Raw genomic sequence first — 20,166 nt, 5'->3', positions numbered from 1 at the left:
TTCGTAGGCATTTCTATGTAAAACCTGCGCTCTAAACTTTTTGCTGATATAGTTTTAGAAGTAAAGTAAGCTATTTAGGTCAAATTAAATACTTTAAAGTGGATAATGGAAGCCAAAAATAGTGAGGTTGCCGTTCTAGCCCATGCTGGTCACTAGTATTATGATGGGTATTATTTATTCGGTTCATTCCTGTGTTAGGACCGGCCCTATCGGTGCTTGAGACAAGTTTTTAGCTGTTGGCCCTTAGAATTTTTCATAAACATGTCCATGAGTTATTTACGTAAATAAGATATTTGAAATATATGAAGTAGATTGGGCATATCCCGTAAAAAAAAAAAAAAAAAAAAAAAAAGATTAATTTTTCATTATAATTCATCACAAAACGAAGATATTATATTTTTTACGTAGTTATATAATTTATTCTTTTATATAAGAAAGCAATTAAAAAATTAAAAAACACCCTCGTTGACGTCACAAGAGATCGATTTTACGTTCTTTAAGGCCGAAAAGTGGATCTGGGCTGAACTGCAATTATAAATAAAGAAATACTCAACACTACCGTCACGTGAAAATCAAAAGAAGTTAATGTCGTGTATTTTAATTAAATGACTGGTAAATCTAAACCCGTGTTTACCCGATGTATGAATGCAATAATTTTAGTAATCTAGCTTTTATTGCTCTACCTTTTTGTGTATGTACACGTTTGTGTTAAAACAGTGTCTATTAGAGCTCAAGAGCATATAGTCACATTTTATCTTTATTCCTTGTCTAGTGGCTCCTTTACTCCTCACTGCCATCTCATCTAGGCGACGAGACATAATAGTAACAGTATTCTAATTAAGTTAATGGTAATACACCACCTGTTAATTTCAAGAATCTATACTTTAACTAATATCCTCTAAATTCAATTTGATCAAAGTCCCATGATTGTGAGAAGAATCGATACATGACAACATCATGAACATACTCTCTGTCAGCAACGGTCTAGAGGGTCAGGAACCGATTTGAAGATGGATATCATACTGAAGACAACCCTCATAGCATTCATATAACCAAACTAACTTCGGAAGCTCCTTGAGAGGCCTTTGAAGCCAAAATGACAGAACTGAACAAGAAAAAGTCATTGCCAAGTTCGTAATATCAAGAGCCGTAGAAATAGCTGGTGTTAAGCTCTTAAGGCTTCAGAAACGACCTCTACATAATTTTTTATTTGAATAGCATACCATGACTTTTCTAAGGCCCAATATATCTCTGAATATTAGTCGATTTAAAAATCTTTGAATCTTTTGTACATGGCAGGAAACATTAATTGCAACTGTTAGAGGAGATAATTTCAACCTAGTGCTATATACAGTCAAATCTGAATCAAGGAACCTGCTATTTTTCAGAGGAATAGTTGACTATATCCGGATTTTCTTATTTTATTTTATTTTGATTTTGACGGATCATCAAATATCTTTATCTTATCTTGCAGCAAAAGTGTTATTTATTTATTTTGGGGGTGAGGGGTCACTCATGATATGTATCCATATTGATTGAAAATCAATTTGAAATCAATTGAAAAGAAACATAAAGAAAAAAATGCTGGTGCCAGCTTTCTATTTGTTCCTTTCAAAAAGAAATTCTCCTCATGGGAGATCTTCATTCTTATTAATTTCTATGAAATTAATACTCAAAAAGGGAAAAAAAGTTGACTTAATATGGATTTTTTATTTTATGTTTTTTTTTTTTGCGAGTATCTCCTGTATTAAAAAATTGGTCGTAGATTTCAAAAAAAGAGGACAGGTGGTTTCATGAGTTTTAGTGTTTTTTTTATATTTTGACATTAATAAAATTTATGAAAACCTAAAATGTTTATAAAATTTAAAAAACCTAAATTATTCATATATTTAAAAAATATTTTCTTTTGGACTTCGTCAAATAAAACAAGCTTTTATCTTGGTCTTTTAATCTAAGTCGAATTAAAATTGGATGAGCTTAATAAAACTAAAGTCTCTAGACGCTTCGTTGACATCAACATGTAAAAATATGACATGCCTAGAGGATGGAGGGCCACCTTATTGTAGACCGAGATGGAACAGATTGTTTCGTACATTTTCCACTTATTGTTGTCATATTTTATTTATGATAGATTTATCAAACATATGTAATTTTTTTCTCAAAAATTTGATAAGTAATTATAATTAATACGTAAAAAGCAAAAGTTTTGACTAAGGACTCAATCAAGCCATTCAAAGAGCCTGAATTAGTGTGATAAAATCCTCTCTTTTTTAATCATTATTTAGAGTGGTCATGATTTTTGTATGACTTTTTGATAAGAAACGTTTAAACATTGGATTTTCATGTTATTTAATATCAGTATGATGGGATGTTAACACAAAAACCAGCTATAATGATTTCCCACAAAATTGAGCCGGAATTGTATTTGTATTATTTGACAAATTATTGTCAAATTATATCAACAAGTTATTATGATTAATCTTTTGAAAACGTCGCGAATTGGAATCAAAGAAATCATCGTTACAATGAAATAATTAAAATGGACAGATTTTTAATTGTATAAGGACCATATCGGTTCCAAAGTAAGAGATATGGATCAAATGAAGGTTTAGCACTAGAGGGTACTTCATTAAGTATAGTAGCTTATGCCAGTAATATGAATACAAGGCCTATAATCGATCGAAATATGTCTATGAAATATTGGCTGCATGTTGTACATGAAAGATTAAATTAGATTTTCTTGATTTTTTTTAAAGTTTGTTTTCTGTTGACTCATTACATAAGTATTACTCCATTCATGAAATGGAGTATTTTAGCCTCTTTGATGTAAAAGCCTATAAAATTACTTTTAATGTAACGTGAGTCTTTTTATTGTGTTTTTGCACAATGTAAGGTAGTATGGAGCAGTTGTACAAAGCCCTCATGAAGCCTTGAAAGTTGCATTGTAATACACAAGGCACAGAAAAACAGCCAGATGTATGCATTTATTACAAGAAAACTATCAACTACATACTTTTTCTGTTTGCATTGGGTATCTAGAATGTATATATGAGCCATGACGTCTCCCCCATGTGTCGCATACCTCGTCTCTTACTCATCCCCATTATTTTTAGGAAAAAAGACCTTAGGATTTAAAAAAAATGTATTATAGATAATAAGGGTTCTTTTGGTTGAGTACTCTACGTAAACATACCGGTTTTTTTTGTTGGTTTTTTTGCAAGTATTTCCTTATAGGTCTATTAATTCTAAAATATATATTTATGGAAGAATAATTATTTTTGTTACGTAAATCCCAGTAGAATTTATATTACAATATGTATTTAAAGAGGATTTGAGTAATCACTTCTTCAGCTAAAGAATCCGTTATATGTGAAATAAATATATACATATTTTACTTTAACCAATTAACAAACTGTAAACTATTTAAAAGAGGGGAGAAAAAATCCTTACACTCTAACCTGAGTCTCAATTTTTTCCTTACTTCAGTTTTTGTCAAACCAAGGATTCACGACGTCCCAAAGCACACGGATATATCCATCTATGTTGCCTTTCATGCCATTCTCAGGGAGAAATAGGGAGGCCCGGCTTTCCCATAGCCGGAATTGACTCCAAGGATCATTATTGAGGCTACAAATTTCGTCTTCGTGACTGGGATGACGTCATCCTTTTTTGGGCTAAGAAACAATCGTTTCGACGGTTATCATACGGGTCGACTCTAAAGAGCTTCTTGTCTGAGATTATTTTGACGATCGAGCCATTTTGTTTCGTCAATTTCTAAAGTTATTTAGATCTTTCAAGACGTTTATCTCTCATGACTTGATAGAAAAGATGATCTTTCGTCTTGACAAACATTTTGAATCATATGACGACATACATAAATCAAATATTTATCGTCCAATGGATTTGTTCGATCTTATGCAATCAAAATAAACGATTTTGGCGATAATAAAGTGAAGTAGCAAGTAGCTCAGCTCTGTCATTAAATTAAAGGTTTAGTTAAAAATATTCCTGTGGTATATTTATAAATATAGATAATCCAATTATCTATTTATTTTTGGGCCCCTATTTATTTGTGTTTTAGTAAATTTAGTAAAATTTAAACCTTAGTTAATAAAATAAAGTTTCACACCTGGGTGTTGATAATAAGATCAACTCTTGCTTTCCTTCAAGCTAAAAGGATAATCCATTTTGGGAATTAAGGCGTTTCATTATGTGACCATGAGATCCAATTAGAGCATTCAATGAGTTGATACAATTTGAGTAAATTGAGTGACACATCTGTTCATTTGGGGAAAAATCTTCATAACTGTAGTAAAAAAGTCTTTAAAAAGGGGCATTTATTCAACTTAAGAGCCATGAGCGAGTTAAAAATAGTGTTTATGTTTGAATAAAAATATTTTATAATCATATACATATTTTTGATCGATAAAATAAGAACGTAGTCATATTAATGAAATCTTGCAGGCGTTTTGCATGTAGGATCGAGTGTGTAGACGGTATAAGGTTATCCCTGATGTATATCATATACATATTTTTGATCTAATAAATAACAATGTAGTCATATTAATGAAATATCGCAAGCGTTTTGAATGTATCATCGAGCGTATGTAGCTAAGGCTTTGCCATTTGCGCTCTGGCTCATCAGTCATATAAATGTCTTTCCCTCAAAATTATTATTCTCCCATTCTTGAGGAGAAAACATCTTTCATCTATGTATTGAGTAACTACGTGTGAGTGTGCTCATGAAAAACCGTGATTAATGCAGAGGATTTCTTTGGTAGTTATCTTCTATATTTTTTAAGCAGAGTTTGTCTTTTCGACAACGCTTAATAACTCCGGGTAATGCTGGTTACTACGACTACTACTAAATATTTGCATTAGATTCACACATACATAGATTTTTTTTTCTCTCGATCATGACTACAAAATTTATTAGTGAACCTTAAAAATGATTGTCTTTACTTCTATCAAATGTATTAAGAATGTAATATTAAATAGAAAATAAATTATTTAACGATATTAATGTTTTCAAGTACCTATACATACATATATATTTTTATTTATGACGAAAAAATTATCAGATAATGGTGAAAGAATCATTGTTGAATAAAATTATATTTTGTACGTAGGGGTTTAAATGTAATAACATATGAGTTTTTTATACTTTCTTTATTCATGATAAGTCCTTGGTCTATAAGATTTCATTTGGACCTTACTTTTTTTAGTTAGTATAGAAGTTATTAAGCAAGATTAAAGTGGGTTTCAGAAAATATCCAATATACAAGGATGTTCAAGCTAAAAAACTTCGAAATAATATCTTCATTTTCCGTATTTTAAATCATAGATATGTACATTAGTAATAATATCATTGTTTATTAGTAGTGATGCATTAAGGTCCAAATGCATATCCTGTCGGTATGTAAAAATAAAAGAAGCCGAAAATGAACGTGGTAATCCTTATAATTTGAATAAGGTTTGGGAGTAGAGCAGCTTAGCTGGGATGACGGCCTAGTAGTCCTAAAAGGAAGGAAATAAACACAAATCGCACTCCGTTTATAGGCTTGAATTACTTTGATGCCGATCCTCAATTCTACTCTGAGTCCAACAATGATTTACACTTATAACTCACGAGGAGCAAATCCTCGTTCTTCATGAGCATAAGCACTTGTTATTACTTTATACTTGGATATTCTGCTTCAAGAATTAAATAAACACTTTAGAATATATAAAGTTTCTTTTCAGATTAACAACTAGGAAAAGCCGATCCTGCATTATTTTTATATACCTCATCTATTAGTAATTTTTTTTCAGAGAAAACTCTCATTTTTTTTTATGACTAAAAGAAATAAATAGATAAATATAAACATTTTTTCAGTGATCAGAAAAATTAGTTCATAGTCTTCTTATATGTAAAGTTGTTTTTTTTTAATTAATCTCATTCTTTTTTGTTCTATACCACCACGTTTAAATATTTTTTAGTGTTGGGTATCAGTCTGGGAATCCTAGATCAGTCTAAGGCCTTTATAATTTTAATTAAATCAGCCAACTTCGATTTAGAACAGAGCATCATAAAAATTGGTCTTGATCCAGTTCCACAAAAAAAAAAAATGACTAATAGGAAATTTTGGTCTATACCAGAATATTGGGCTATAAAAGATACCCAACAAAAAAAAATTGGTTTCTGACAGAGAATAAACACCAATATCTATGTAGTTGTTTTTTACCAAAATGGATCACTCTGTTAATGACTTTTCCACTCATATCTAGATCTTCAAAGGAAGAGTATCTCTAGAGATCTCCTTTACAGAAATTGAATGTTTTTAATGATAAAACAGGATTGCTATCAATTTTTACATTAGTTTTTGTGAATGAAATTGAATTTCTTCATGATATTTCCATTTAATTTGGACCTTAGAAAAAGGGTTTTTTAAAGTTATAATATATTCATTTTTATATGTATGTCATCGTTTTTCTGTTTTCTTTCATTCGAATAAAATTAACTTTTTAGGGATAATTTATATTAACGTCTTCATATGGGTTAGAAACGTGGTATTAAATTTAATTATGCAAGGTCTTTTGAAAGTCTATAGGGTATATTTATATTTATACAGTAATATCTTGACATACGAGTTTAATCAGTTGCTGGACGGAGCTCGTAAGTCAAAGGAATTTATCCCCTAATAAATAAGCAGTAAGTGGTTCTTGTATCCTGTCGCCAACTCATGACTAGAGATAGTTATTTTCTAACAACCAGCTCTTATCTATAAAACTCGTATGTCAATGCAATTTGTTTCTCATATCTCAAATTACAGCATACAAGGTAAAATATTTGTGATAACGAGCAAATAGGGTAAACTTTTGCAAGAATGAAAAGGAGTACAAAAATGAGTCTTTATCACAGACTTATTTATTGATCTATCTTTCTATTTTTCAAAATGATTTCCTTTGACTGCTACCATGGTTCCAACCTGGAGTTAAAGGCAGAGCAGCACTTCTTTATGAAGCCCTTTGGACATGGCCACCCACTGCTGCAAAACGGAGTCCTTAAGGTCCTCCAAATTTTGTTGAGGTATAGAACAGGCTTTATTTTTTGACTACTTTTTTAAGGACATAGTTGAAGGGGAACATTCTGGGGAGAACTTCTGGTGATTTCAGTGCCAATGTCCTCCATGACCCCGATTTTTTGGCGTCTGCCACTTCCAATGGACCTTTTAAGGCTCTGACCCAAGCCACCATATTTTTAACCTTGTAAACAAGAAACCGGGAACACCCTACGACCTTCAATATCTCCTCGACACTCCCTTGGGTCTTGAGCAAATGAGACACCCTTTGCCTTTTTGCCGCCATGCAGACAAATGTTGATTTTTGAAAGTTTTTTTTACTGTTTATTAACCGAAATAGTCCTTACTTTAAATAACGCAGCCTAGTATTTTAAAATATTCACCCACAAGTAATGCAGATTGATATGTATATGTACAATGTATTCGTATTTTGAGCCACTCGTATCTCAAAGTACTACTGTATGTAGGGATATTAAACATGAAATTCTACTATGGTTATAAAAGTGGATTTTGGGATGGTTTTGGTGCGATAAGAAAAAAATATTTTGTCCATACGTCATATATATTTGATCAGGAAGCAAACTCCTTTCAGACAAATATTTTGGCAAATAATATGCAATGCTTCTCCTTTGATAATGTGAAAAATAAATAAAACTTTATGTCTTTGATTTCTGATTTGGCACACATTATATCTGTGTTGTAAGGGCGTGCAATTTATTTGCAAATATCCTTTTGAATAAGTAAATATATTCATTGTGAGACAAAAACAAGGCATGGGTTCAATAAAATACTAATTCCTTGTGACTCATTTTATTATTGTCTATCGTTTTTGTTTGTTTTATGTGTTACAACGTGAATTTGTGTAGCAAGTCAATACTATATAATTGAGTAACTTGCGCTTTTTGACAGAACGAGTTCTAATATTTACATTGTACATGATAATATAGATAAATCCATTCCATAGCTTATCATTTGAACGGATTTCAGCGTGACGATTACATATTATCAAAATTTGGCCTTTCTTTAATAGAAGAAAGTATCATGAGTTATACAGGGTGCAGCAATGTAACACCCTTCTATTTCATGCGTGGCAATCAGGCAGTAGGAGCATGATGGGTGAGACTATATTGTAGATACGAAATTCTAAAGTTTTATTGGAAATACAGTCAATTCATTACCTGCGTTGGACTAGTGAGGAATAGTCATTCGTTTACAGTTTGAATAAATATCAATAAAAAATGGTTTGGTATAATATTTTATAAAATCAAAGTAACTACCAATTAGCTGTTGAGTTTTTATTAGTGATATTTATAGAAATATATTAATTGCCTCAAAATTATAATGTTCAAAAACGATTTTTTAATTCATTTTCATTATTTGAAATTTGCAACATTCTTTGAATACAAATAACTCCAGGAATAATAATGGTAGAGAGCTAAAAATCATTGTATTAGATTTAATATCATAGAATGATTCTAAATTGAGTCAATTGATTCAAATCAAGTAATTAAACCCATATTAATTAAGGAACAACCAACATTTGTAACACCTTTGCGAAATCGACAATAACTAATTACTCAATCAATACACAATTATAACATAACATATTGTGTGCTTATTTTTGTATAAAAACATCTTACTTTCTAAAGCCTATTAATCACAAGTTATTTAAAGAGAAAAAATAAATGAAAAATTACTCGTACTCTGTATTAAAGTATTAAAGGTTCGGTTTATCCAGCGATGGGACACATACCTTGTCTTGTGTTGGATCAGTCTAAAAAAACTAAAATAAACAGCAGTCCTATTAATCCGGTCCTAATAAAGTTTGTGAGTTTTAGGACCGATCCTTATCGGTCTATTGTAGAAACTACATTACCTGAAATGAAGTAGTTAGTACTAACTATGTCATTTAAGTCACTGAGGTTATATCATAATTGCAAACCTCTTTTCTCATTCCTAGGAATGATCCGATACTAACCCGATCTAAAATGATTCTTAAAACTATGTTAAATGTTATAAATGTGTACTATCAATATGAAACAAAAATAACAAAATTATCATTAATAAACTTGTTTTTTTTTTGCCTTTTGGAAAAATAAAGTAATTGTGTTACATCCTGTTAAGGCAGTACTCTTGTTGCTCATGATTCTCATGGAATTATCTCACGCCTATACGTGCAAAATCAAGATGTATATCATGTCTCTAAATCATATTTAAATGTACTACATATTATAATATTTTGCTGTAGAGAAACAAATTGGAAGAATGAATGATCATTATCATAAAGATATGGAAAAGTAAATCTTTATTAAGATAAATGAGACTAATTATGGCATTTATCTCCAGATCCCGTGCACGCTTGAAATTCACATATTATGTGAAATGAAACTCTGGTAGTCATAAATTTCCCCTAATAAATAAGGTTTCAAATATCTTATAAAATATATTTCATGATGAAAATGTAATGAATAGAGAGTCGACTCATAGATTCATTACATTCGTACGATCATTAACAAAAGATGAATAGTCTGCATTGAATTTTATTTTATATACAGGGCGTGTCAAAACTATTTACTTAACTTAATCCAGAACTACAGGGTGCATAAGTTATCTGTGCCGCGAAAATAATTTTTTTAAACACAATTTGCTCTCCCAGAAATAAATCAGATTAAAAAAAATAATTATAAAAGCTTGATGAGTTATTTTATTGAATAAAATCACCTCCAGTCTCTATACGAAGACGAAGGAGTGAGTAGGCCTTTTTGATCCGAGTTATAAGTTCATATTTAGTATTGCAGAGGGTTCCATTTGTTTTTCGTTTGATCGCACCCCATGCAGAAGAAAAAAATCCCTTGGATTCCAATCTGGTGGTTTTAAGGCTAAAAGTTGGGCGAGATGAAGTGCCTTGGAACCACATGATACTTTTATTGGAGGTGTGGTAGGGAACTGAGTCTTGCTGCCACATGCAAGCCCCCTATTGCCAACCATCTGGATCCAGGGCTTCACCTTAGTATCAGTGCTGCCCCCGAGGTCTTGGGGGAGTATATGAGTAGGCATGACCTCAGCCCGCATTGTAATTGCCTCAAAATCACATTTAAAGGCCTCAAATTCCTCCTAACCTTTCGGACAAACATCTTACTGAATCCCAGAGTTTGAGCAATTTCTATGTTTTGGGGAAGCTGGCCTTAACCTATAGAATTAGCTTTAACCTCAACTGGATGATGTAGTTGGCCGCTGTAAGCCACTACCCGGCAGGAAACCAAATCATGATTGGCTCTTTTATCACAGATGGTGAATTTTTAAGGGGCTTGTTGTCTAGCTATTCTTCAACTTAAATTTGTTTTTGACGCTGTAGACGGTCTGCTTGATAATGCTCTTTTTTCGTAATCCTGGAAGGAGAAAAGTGGTAACTTTAACGCAATTTACTGGCTCCATAGTTGTAGAATAGCAAAACAAGTAAGATCAACAGCTTAGACTATTAGCTATCATCTTCCGTCGAAAGTTCTAAAATCAGTCAATACAACCTCGAGATATTAGTATTTAAAATAATTGAGAAATAGTTTTTATACACCCTGTACCTTTACTACAAATAAGGGGCATTAAACTCTAGGCTACAAATTAAATAAATATTGAGTTCCAATTTAATTAGCCCATGAGTTAGTCATTTAATTCTCTTTTTCTTTTATAGATATATATATTTACACAGTGGAGCGTGTACTCATTTGATTATATTTTTGAGCCTTACTTTTATCAGTTAACTTTCTATCAAAGTGATTCTTGATAATGTTGGCGTCACTTTAAAAATAAATGAAAGGGATCTTTTTAAATCAATATTGAAGAGGAGATGCATTTGAAACTTTATATATATGATAAACTAACAAGTTACCTTGTACCTGCTTTGAACGACATTTATGTGTATGTGCTTGCACTGTCTACAGAATAATATTCAGATAGGTATGTGTATACAGGGGTGTCTGCAGGACTATATTTTGGGGAGTAGGGCTTGGTATTCGGAATTTTTTTGAAAAAAAAAAATAAAGTTTTCTGAACAAAAAAATTCAAAAATCTTTTTTGAGAAAAAATTTCTTTTAAAAATAAAAAAAATCTTTGATTTGGGGGAGGGGGCTACGGCTCCTCCAGCCCACCCCCTGTGAACGCCCATGATATATACTGAAGGTAAATGTACATTAAGGTGAGACTAGTACCTAACTTATTATTACATTTTAACGCATAACGGTTAATCCAAGATTAATAGAAATAAAAGGTTAGACAATAACGTAATCGGGCTGGCTAGAATTTTCAATTTGATGTATCCTACCGATTGCTGGGCAAGACAGGTAGATTTTGGCAAAACACTTAACCAATCATAGTCGATGACGTCACGGCTGCTAGAATTGTCAAATTGATGTATCATACCGACTGCTGAGGAAGAAAACAGATTTTGACAAACATGCAACCACTCATTCACAATGACATCAATATTAAAAAGGGTGATGGAAGTCAAACATCAGTCGTACACGTGCTATGGGATAAGCTTGTACTTTTATAAACCTTGGGTTAACCTTTTTGTGGGTACTGTCTATGAACCTCTTAATGAACATATCTCTGCAATTTAATTGAAATGCAAAGTGGGAACCCCAGACTTGCCGTAACATGACTATGTTACATAGAACGTAATTTTGATGGAATCAAGAAAATACAACTCCAACCCAATTATGAACATATTTTTTACAATCCTATTCATAAAATCGCAGAAGAACATCATTCTTCCTTCATTGAACTCCATTTGTTGAACATTGTTTTACCATTTGTGAGCTTACAAGCTATATATATTTTTATAATGATATGGTGATTGTAGGACTATATAATTAATTCCAAATTAATGGCTTTGTGAACAGTTGAATGGTTGTAATAGCATATTTTTCCCCAAGGTACTGATAGGATTCCAGGATTTGACCTAATGGATCGTTTTAGGCCAGAAACAAAGACAATTAGTAAACTTATAGCATGAACTGAATCTGTGATATCATTTTTGGAAATGTTGGAAGATCATAGCTCAAAAATTTTCTTTTTGATTTTGGCTCCCTCAATAACAAACTTGTAAGACAAAAAATTATATTCTTAAAAGAATTGTTGAAAATCCTTTTTTATGAAACATCATGAAAACTAAGCTGTTTTCCTCTCAAGCGTTCTTTAAATTGGCAGGATGACCACATTCATTTTCAGTCTTTTTTAACATTCTTATGGATAGTATTTTGTTCATCTATGGGAGTATTGATTAGTGAAGAAAATCGAGTACATTTTTTTAACTTGTCCTTTTTTTGGAGTTACCAAACTTAGAAGTAAGTGTATTTTCTTTTCCTACACTGTTTTCATTATTATTTAAATTCCTAACGAGTGAGCATTCTTTTCTATTACATATTATAATATTCAATCCCGGATTAAGCATTCCTGTAGATTAGTTACAGAGTTCCAATTGTAAGTACTTGTTGGAAACCGAGTTAGAATTGGGTATCGACATCGGAGTAATTCTTTCCACTGTACCTGTTTATTTCATTCTCCCCTTCCTCCCTTGTCACAGCTGACTAGTTGATCTAATGAAGCGCCAAAACAGCTAAGCTACACTCCTCCCTAATATTCTTCAAATGAGGGTTACCATTTTAACATTTGTAATTTTAACATGACCCAAATACACGCAATTATCATCACTACTAATAACTCCTTTTTCCACAGACCATGTCAATAGTATAAATGAGATATATATAGCTTTTTATATGCACATTATTCACTAATCAATAGTCACACAATTTAATTAATAATGAGGGCCTGGAGAAAGAGGTGTAGAAAACCATTTGCTTCTCTTTTAAACCTTTAAAAGGTAGGTATGTGTCATTACAAATTCCTTTTCCGATTGAAAATACATACATTCGTATGTGTTTGTACCAATGGATATGAAGGGGTAGTCACTCCTTCGAACAAACATAATTTATTATTTATTGCACTGACATTCATTTCTTGGATGATTTATACTTAAAATAATAGTAGAGCATTATGTAGGAATGTTACTCACATAGAGGGCGCTTTAAACATTATTCTCATCGAGTGGTATTCATTTCTAGACACAACTTCAAATAGCTATATTAGATAACATTTTTTTAAGAAAAATGATATATAAATTTTAAAATACCCAGTAATTACAAAAAAAAAAAATAATCCTTCAAGTTTTGAATTCGATTTAATTGAAATCGTCTACTTAACTACTGAAGATTATACTTCTTAGTTAATCGCTCATTACTACTGACTGAAGCTTCAAACAAAAAAAATAATTAAACTTTTGTTTAGTTTTATTAAATTAAATTGAATATTTAGACATTTGTATGATTCTACAAATATATTATAAAAACCATAACTGATGAGTAAAATAATAAATAATAAGACTGAGGTCTTGAATACAATTATTTTTCTATCAAAGGAAGACAAAGTTAATAACATTTATTTACTAAAATATTAATGGCGTCATTTACATTAAATATGATTGAGTTTTACATTAATACTAATAAGAACGTTTGTCGGACAGGTGGTATACTGCCTGAACGGAGAGGCAGTCCAAATTAATGCAAATTCAGCTCATTTTGAATAGTTGTGTTATTATATTATCATTGGATTCTGTTTTATTTGAACAACCACTATTTATATAGAATTTGAGCAATATAAATTTTGAATATCATTTGGCATATGTTGACAGATATTCAATTGTAAACTACAATGAAGATCGATCATATATGTAAATATTTGAAGCACCACCCTCTATGTTACTAATATATATTTGAATACTTTTCTCAAAAAAATGGTGTCAATTTTTCTTCACATTATCACTCTATATTTTTATCTCTCTATGCTCAGTCCTTGCATTGAAAATTAGGGGAGTCCAAGAAATGAAAGGAACGACTTTTAAAGCAAAACAATTTATTAAATTAACTAAACCTTCGATTAAAAGTTACTATTTTTATCAATATAACTAAAGAATTGTATATAATCAGATTTAATGTTTTAGGAACATACTAAAAAGTATTGGTGAATAAATGTAGATTCAAAGGAATAAGAACAATTTTTATAAGTCTTGAGCTTGAGTAATATCGCAGCTCCCTAAAGAAGGGTTGTTAAGAACCTTTCTTCCTTAATTTGACAGTCTTTAATCTGCAAAAAATCCCAGTTGTAATATTAATTTATTTGGGAAAATAAATAAAACCATGTTGTGAAGCAATAAGTCCATGTTGAACATTCTCCCGATAAATCAATTAATTTCCATGCGCTATATATTTCTTCTTTTTCATGACTTGAAATAGTAAAACAAAAGTACATATGAGAGCTTAGAGCAATAACAATAATGGATTCTAAATTATTCAAAGCCATAAATTGTGATCAAAATTTTCTAGAAAAGTATGACGCTTGTTTTTTTTCTAAAAAGGAGAAAAGCATGTTTGAAAACAATTACAAGAAACCCAGAACTAGTAAACATAATTTTTTATTATTAAATTCAGGACTCGACGATTAAATCCGCGCCCTCTCTCGTATTTAAATATAGATATATATATATATCAATTGGTAATTTTAAATTCTTTTTTTCAAATATAAAACAAAGTCAATGGAGGTCATGTGTCTTCAGACTTACTCAATATGATTGCACTCACCCTCGACCTTGGTATCGATACAGCTTATGAAGTGGGAGCAGGCTTTGATAACAAGGTCCCTGGGGTACCAACCTTGCCTCAATTGTGTAAAGGCGTATATTGGTGTAAGCCTCAAGGTAGCCACTGACAACAAATTAGATTCAGATCAAAGCTACGGGGGAGGGGGCACTGGCCCTTGGTCACGGAATCGTATTTTTTTTTTTTTTTTAAATATACAATTATATATTTCAATACTTTTAAAATGACATACTTTTGAAAATAAAGAAAAAATTGCGTTAATACTCACCACTGAACAAAAAACAATACTATATAATACGAACTTAATAATTTGTAAAAAAACAACTGCTAAAACCTACGCCCCTAAGTAGGAGGGATGACTATGCAGCAAGTGGATCATTGAGTCTATCCATAGAGAAAACAAGGGTTCCTTTTCCTAAAAGATGAGGTACTTTTCCTACCAACTTTTCGAGACCTGTATGAATCATGAACTTATTTGAACGTACACCATAGAGGACAAGTAGGAATTTTGAAATGATTAGTTCCATTTTGTTGATGTTTGTATAGGAAGGGGATGACATCCCCAAGCAATCAGTCTTGAAGATCTATGTTTGAAACGAAACCTCCAAGAGCTCGATAGTCATGCTTACCATGTGGCTTACTTTTGGACTTTCGTAAAATAAATGAAAAGAGGTTTCCTCCTCAAAGCCAGAGAAGGAATAATTTTTCTTCAAATCCTCGAGTTTCTTCCTGGTTTCCTGCATATATCGTATTGTCAGCCCAGTGTTATTAAAGATGTCACGGCTCCTGATTTGTCCTTGATTATTAATTAGACACATAACTATGTACAGTGCATCTTTCTTCTTCCACCTGAGCTGAATCTCCGGTAGCTCCAAGTATAGTTCTTCTAATTTGACGAAATTAGACTGAATGAATGTGTTGTGTCTGTATATTACTCAGGATTTTTAAAAAAATGATATGAAGTCTTCATTTGGAACTAAGGCGACACAAACAGGTAGCAGATTTCGTTTTCGAGCCTTTTATATGCAACTATTACAACAATTGGTTGAAGAAAGGCTTTGTTGACTCCTTAGACTCAATTTATGTACATATACCATCAATAAATAATAATATCATTTATATAAATTCATGTAGAAAAAATCTTGTGGTTATTTTTTTTTATGTTTTTATGTTCACAAAACACACGCGTTTCAATCGATTTGATTATAAATAATTAATAAAAGTACGTAAAGGGATACATCAGGAGAGAAATGAGAGTCATAAAGTGTGTTCAATAGGATTGGCACCTCTCATAATTTAGCCATTAAGTTAAAATATAATTATAAGTGTATTATTTTATTTTAAGGTAGTTTATGTACTATATATATATATTGCATGATTAATCTCCCAACCTCCAAAATTAATTTTTGTATCATCTCTACAGTGATTAGACAATGGTTCATACTGTACACAAAGTAGACAAGAGATGACTTATATAATATCTTCTTTTCAAATACCAATCAGAGTAAAGATTGGCTCCTTTCATGTTTATAAAGAACAGAACATTTATTGATAATTATATTTTAAGAATTAGTTTATCTTTCCGGAAGCATCGGATATCTACTTTACCTGTTAGATTAGATTAAAGATAGATACTTGATTTGCTTAACAATGAGTGGGCAGGAGATTGAGGTAATGTAATTTGCTCTATTTTTTGTTTTTGTTCAGCTCTAAGAAGTTCTCTTGAGATTTTCCTCGATTTTGAAACTTTTATTCTATTTTTGATGAATCATTTATAGATTATATTTTTATATAGAATTCTGTAAATGAGTCATCTTTATCAGATTTAAAATTAAAGAGAGTCTTTGATTGAAATGTTACATATCAAAAACTCCAACCCCCCGGGGGGGGCCTGTGGACTCCCTTTATGCATTATGTATAGGCCTTAGCCCATTAGTTCTTGATTTTAGATATTCTGAGGGGCATTGAAGAAATAATATTGAAACGAATATGATTTTTTCGAAAAATATCATAATTATAACAAGATCATTTTTGTTTTAAATATTAGGCTTTTATTTAAAAAGATCATTCAATTTCGCAGTAAGAAATTGAAATTCTGAAATTGAATAATTTAGGTTGAATAATCTTTGTCCCAGTACGGGCATAATCCAGATTTAAAGTGACAGTAGTTCAAATTAATGACACTAGGATGTATCTCTACATCTGTGGTATATTTCATAGATTCATAGATACATTCATATTTATATATACATGATTCAAGGCATATAATATCTAATTAGAATAATTAGTTGGCATGTCAGAATGTCATTATATAAGAACCACTTTTTCATCTCCTTTAATTGGATATCTCTCTTAACTACTTAGGTTTTAAGAAAGGTTTTGAAATTATGTACTTATATATGCTAAAGGCCTATTGATTTACATCTTATTCTGAGCTTACAATGTTAAATACTAAATTACATACCACATTCAAATATAACTAATTTTGTACATACATAATGCGTCAACTTTAATCCAATAATGAAAACAAATCAAGAAAATGGAGAAATTTTTTGGGTATTGTTTCAATCCTTTATTTGATTTAAGGGACTAATTTAGGCCCTTATAGGGCCTTTTAAACAAAATATGTCAATTTATCATTATTTTATTGTGACCATCTATTTTGACTACTTTATTTGTAATTTATATGCCTCAAAAAGATATATTCCGAAATATATGAATGGCATTAATTTTATAATTCCTTGAATAATAGGTATTACTGGATACCTCCACTAAACGGGTACTTTTTGACATATATGAGATAAATACAAATTATATTTTAAAAATTCAAATGGATATTAAAAGTTGAAATTTGATCACAGTTCAGCATTTTTTTAATCATACTTTCAATAAAGCATAATTAAATGTAGTTATGGCTAAAATTGTCTAATATTTTATAAATTAGTGTGCATTCATCTACAAATATGAAAATGAAGCTTGAATTCTGGTTCTGATTGTAAATTGAATATTTTAGATTTTTTTTTTTTTTTTCATAAATCGTTTTAAAAAAAAACAAATAGACACACTTTTTGTCAAATAAACCTACTACAACACTTAGTTAGAAAAGAAAAGCCTCTTAATATTTGAAACTTTCCAGTCACTAAAAATTACACATTTTTAGTGGGAGAAAGCTGTATACTTTAACCACAAAATATCGAATATTCAAAAAAAAAATCTATTTTTTTCGTTTGTAATATTATCAATTGAAAAAAATTTTAATTTTTAAATATATGATTTCCCCGAGATTTGACTCCATAGTCTAAAATAGAAATAACCAGTTTCTTACTCCCGTGATATGGGCTATAAATTAAACATACCAATATGAATATCTGATTGATCTCTATTTGTTTAGTCTTAGAATATTATGCAGACACATAGTGTTGTGCCGATACTTATTTAGGACTGAAGACTACAGCCCCGTCCAGTTTAGCTTTGGTCTGGTACAGTTCAGTTCTGCATATCAGCCCTTAAACTGATATAGTTTGGTCTTCCATTACATATCTCTACTATATTTCTTCTATTTTTAAATCAGTTCTAGTAATGACTGTCCAAAAGACTGAGTTTATTAAGGACCGTTTCCAAGGACTCTTAGAACCCGTGCTAAGAATGGTCTGGGGCGAATAAATGAGGACTGACACAACATTACTTATAAATCTATAGGACTAAATAATTGATTGTATAGACATTTACAATCTTGTTGATTGCTGTTTCAGGATTCTTCATGATGTAATTTACTTTATTATTCATTCAGTTCAATTTAATTTTTGAATCTACTTTTATTATATTTGTGAATTAATTAATAACCTAGAATGCACACACTTGTATCAACTTTGGACATGGTTATATGTGTCTTCCTAAAAATTCGTTGAGAGAAGGAGAAAAAAAGGAGATGAATAATTTATGAAACGTAAGTCTCTAAGTTGTCGGTTTATTTTATATCTACAATGAAAGTTAGTACGGGTTTCTGGCACTGAGAAGGCTCGAAAAACTTTGAGAGAAACAGAGAAGAGAGCCCCCGGCCCCCCTCCCTTTTCGTATTTATTCATATTAATAAACCTAATCATTAAAGTAATGAAATATCGATTCTTAGAGAGCCGTATTTTATTTTAGTGCTATTCCTGAGCTACTACTAGTTAGATGTTCCCAAAGAAAGAGGATAAAAAACTCATTGTTTTTTATAATAAATTAACCTCTATTTTTTACTCATATAGAATTCCCATTCCAACCCCGAAGAGGCCAGTGATTTCTCGAATAACGTAAGTTTAAACGATTTTATACGAAAGGAAGAGAAATACAGCACACTTCGTCATAATATAATAGCCAAGGAAATGAGTAATGAGAGCATCAAACGACGGGAGTCATCCCTCTCCGTTGCAAGCTATAAGCCCCCAAATAGTGATGACTATGAAAACGGGGATTGGAGAAAGGATAATGATTCTGTGAAGACTTTGAGAGGAGAATCTCCCGTTTCCATCAAATATACAAGAAATGGGGATGCGGATTCACTCAAGTCAGCAGATAGTGGAAGACCACCATCTAAAAATGAAAATGAATTGGAGTCTAGACCCAATTCCAAATCCTCTACTCAGTCTCATGATTCGAAAAATCAAAATAATTTACGTCTTAATTCAAGAGACAACTCTGTCGCCTCGTTAGAAATAAATGCCATAGCAAGTTTACCGGATAATGAAAATGTGCAAACAGATATTGAAGATCATCATTCTCATTCGGATAAAGTATCTCGATCATCCTCCGTTAAATCACAGGAAAGTCGACCAGGGTCTACAGATTCTAAAGTTGTATCAAGGCCACTCTCTGCCAGTTCTAAAAAGTCATTAGAAAGCAATAAGGTAGAAAATGAAGGGTCACTCCACGAAGAAGTTTCATTAGATGGAGGATCTATGAAATCCCTTTCAGAGAAGCAAAGGGAAGTTTAATTCAATGACTAATGTCTGAAATGACCAAGTTCTGCTTAACAAAATTTACTTTTTTATTCGGAAAAATCAAAAACAAAAGAAAACTGTGCGTTAACTTTTTATCAATAAGAGCAGGACTTAAGTATTTGGGCATTAGTCAGTATCACTAAATATATAACACAGATCTTCGTCTGTAAATGAAGAGGTAGTTAGTCCAGAACATATTGACGAAATAGATCATGAATCTGCATCCATAAAATCCAATGCACCCTCCTCTCTTTTGAGAAATGACTCGAACATCTCTAAAGCATCATCAAGAGTAGACTCTGCCCAAGAGTCTCATACAAATGTTGAAAATAGTTCCTCACGACCGCAATCCCCTCAAGGAGATTCGAAACATTCTTCACGACCGCCATCCTCTCAAGGAGGTTCGAAACATTC

The 20,166-nt window shown here is 31.4% G+C and overlaps 1 protein-coding gene across 1 annotated transcript; it reads left to right on the top strand.

Moving 5' to 3' along the window:
• The first annotated feature begins 16,271 nt into the window (after window positions 1-16,271).
• Window positions 16,272-19,746, top strand: LOC139905363 (uncharacterized). Its single transcript, XM_071888336.1, has 2 exons — window positions 16,272-16,441; window positions 19,021-19,746. Exons 1-2 carry the CDS (start codon window positions 16,421-16,423, stop codon window positions 19,744-19,746), a joined length of 747 nt encoding a protein of 248 aa, XP_071744437.1. The 5' UTR covers window positions 16,272-16,420.
• Window positions 19,747-20,166: the final 420 nt, after the last annotated feature.

Source organism: Lepeophtheirus salmonis, chromosome 1 (genome assembly GCF_016086655.4).
Source record: "Lepeophtheirus salmonis chromosome 1, UVic_Lsal_1.4, whole genome shotgun sequence".
NCBI classification, from domain to species: domain Eukaryota; kingdom Metazoa; phylum Arthropoda; class Copepoda; order Siphonostomatoida; family Caligidae; genus Lepeophtheirus; species Lepeophtheirus salmonis.
This window is presented reverse-complemented; position numbering and strand designations above follow the sequence as displayed.

Excerpts from the sequence above, each read along its gene's own strand:
- LOC139905363 (XM_071888336.1), top strand. The coding sequence starts at position 16,421 with ATGAGTGGGCAGGAGATTGAG. Across the intron at positions 16,442-19,020 it reads TGAGTGGGCAGGAGATTGAG|AATTCCCATTCCAACCCCGA; the intron begins GTAATGTAATTT and ends TTACTCATATAG.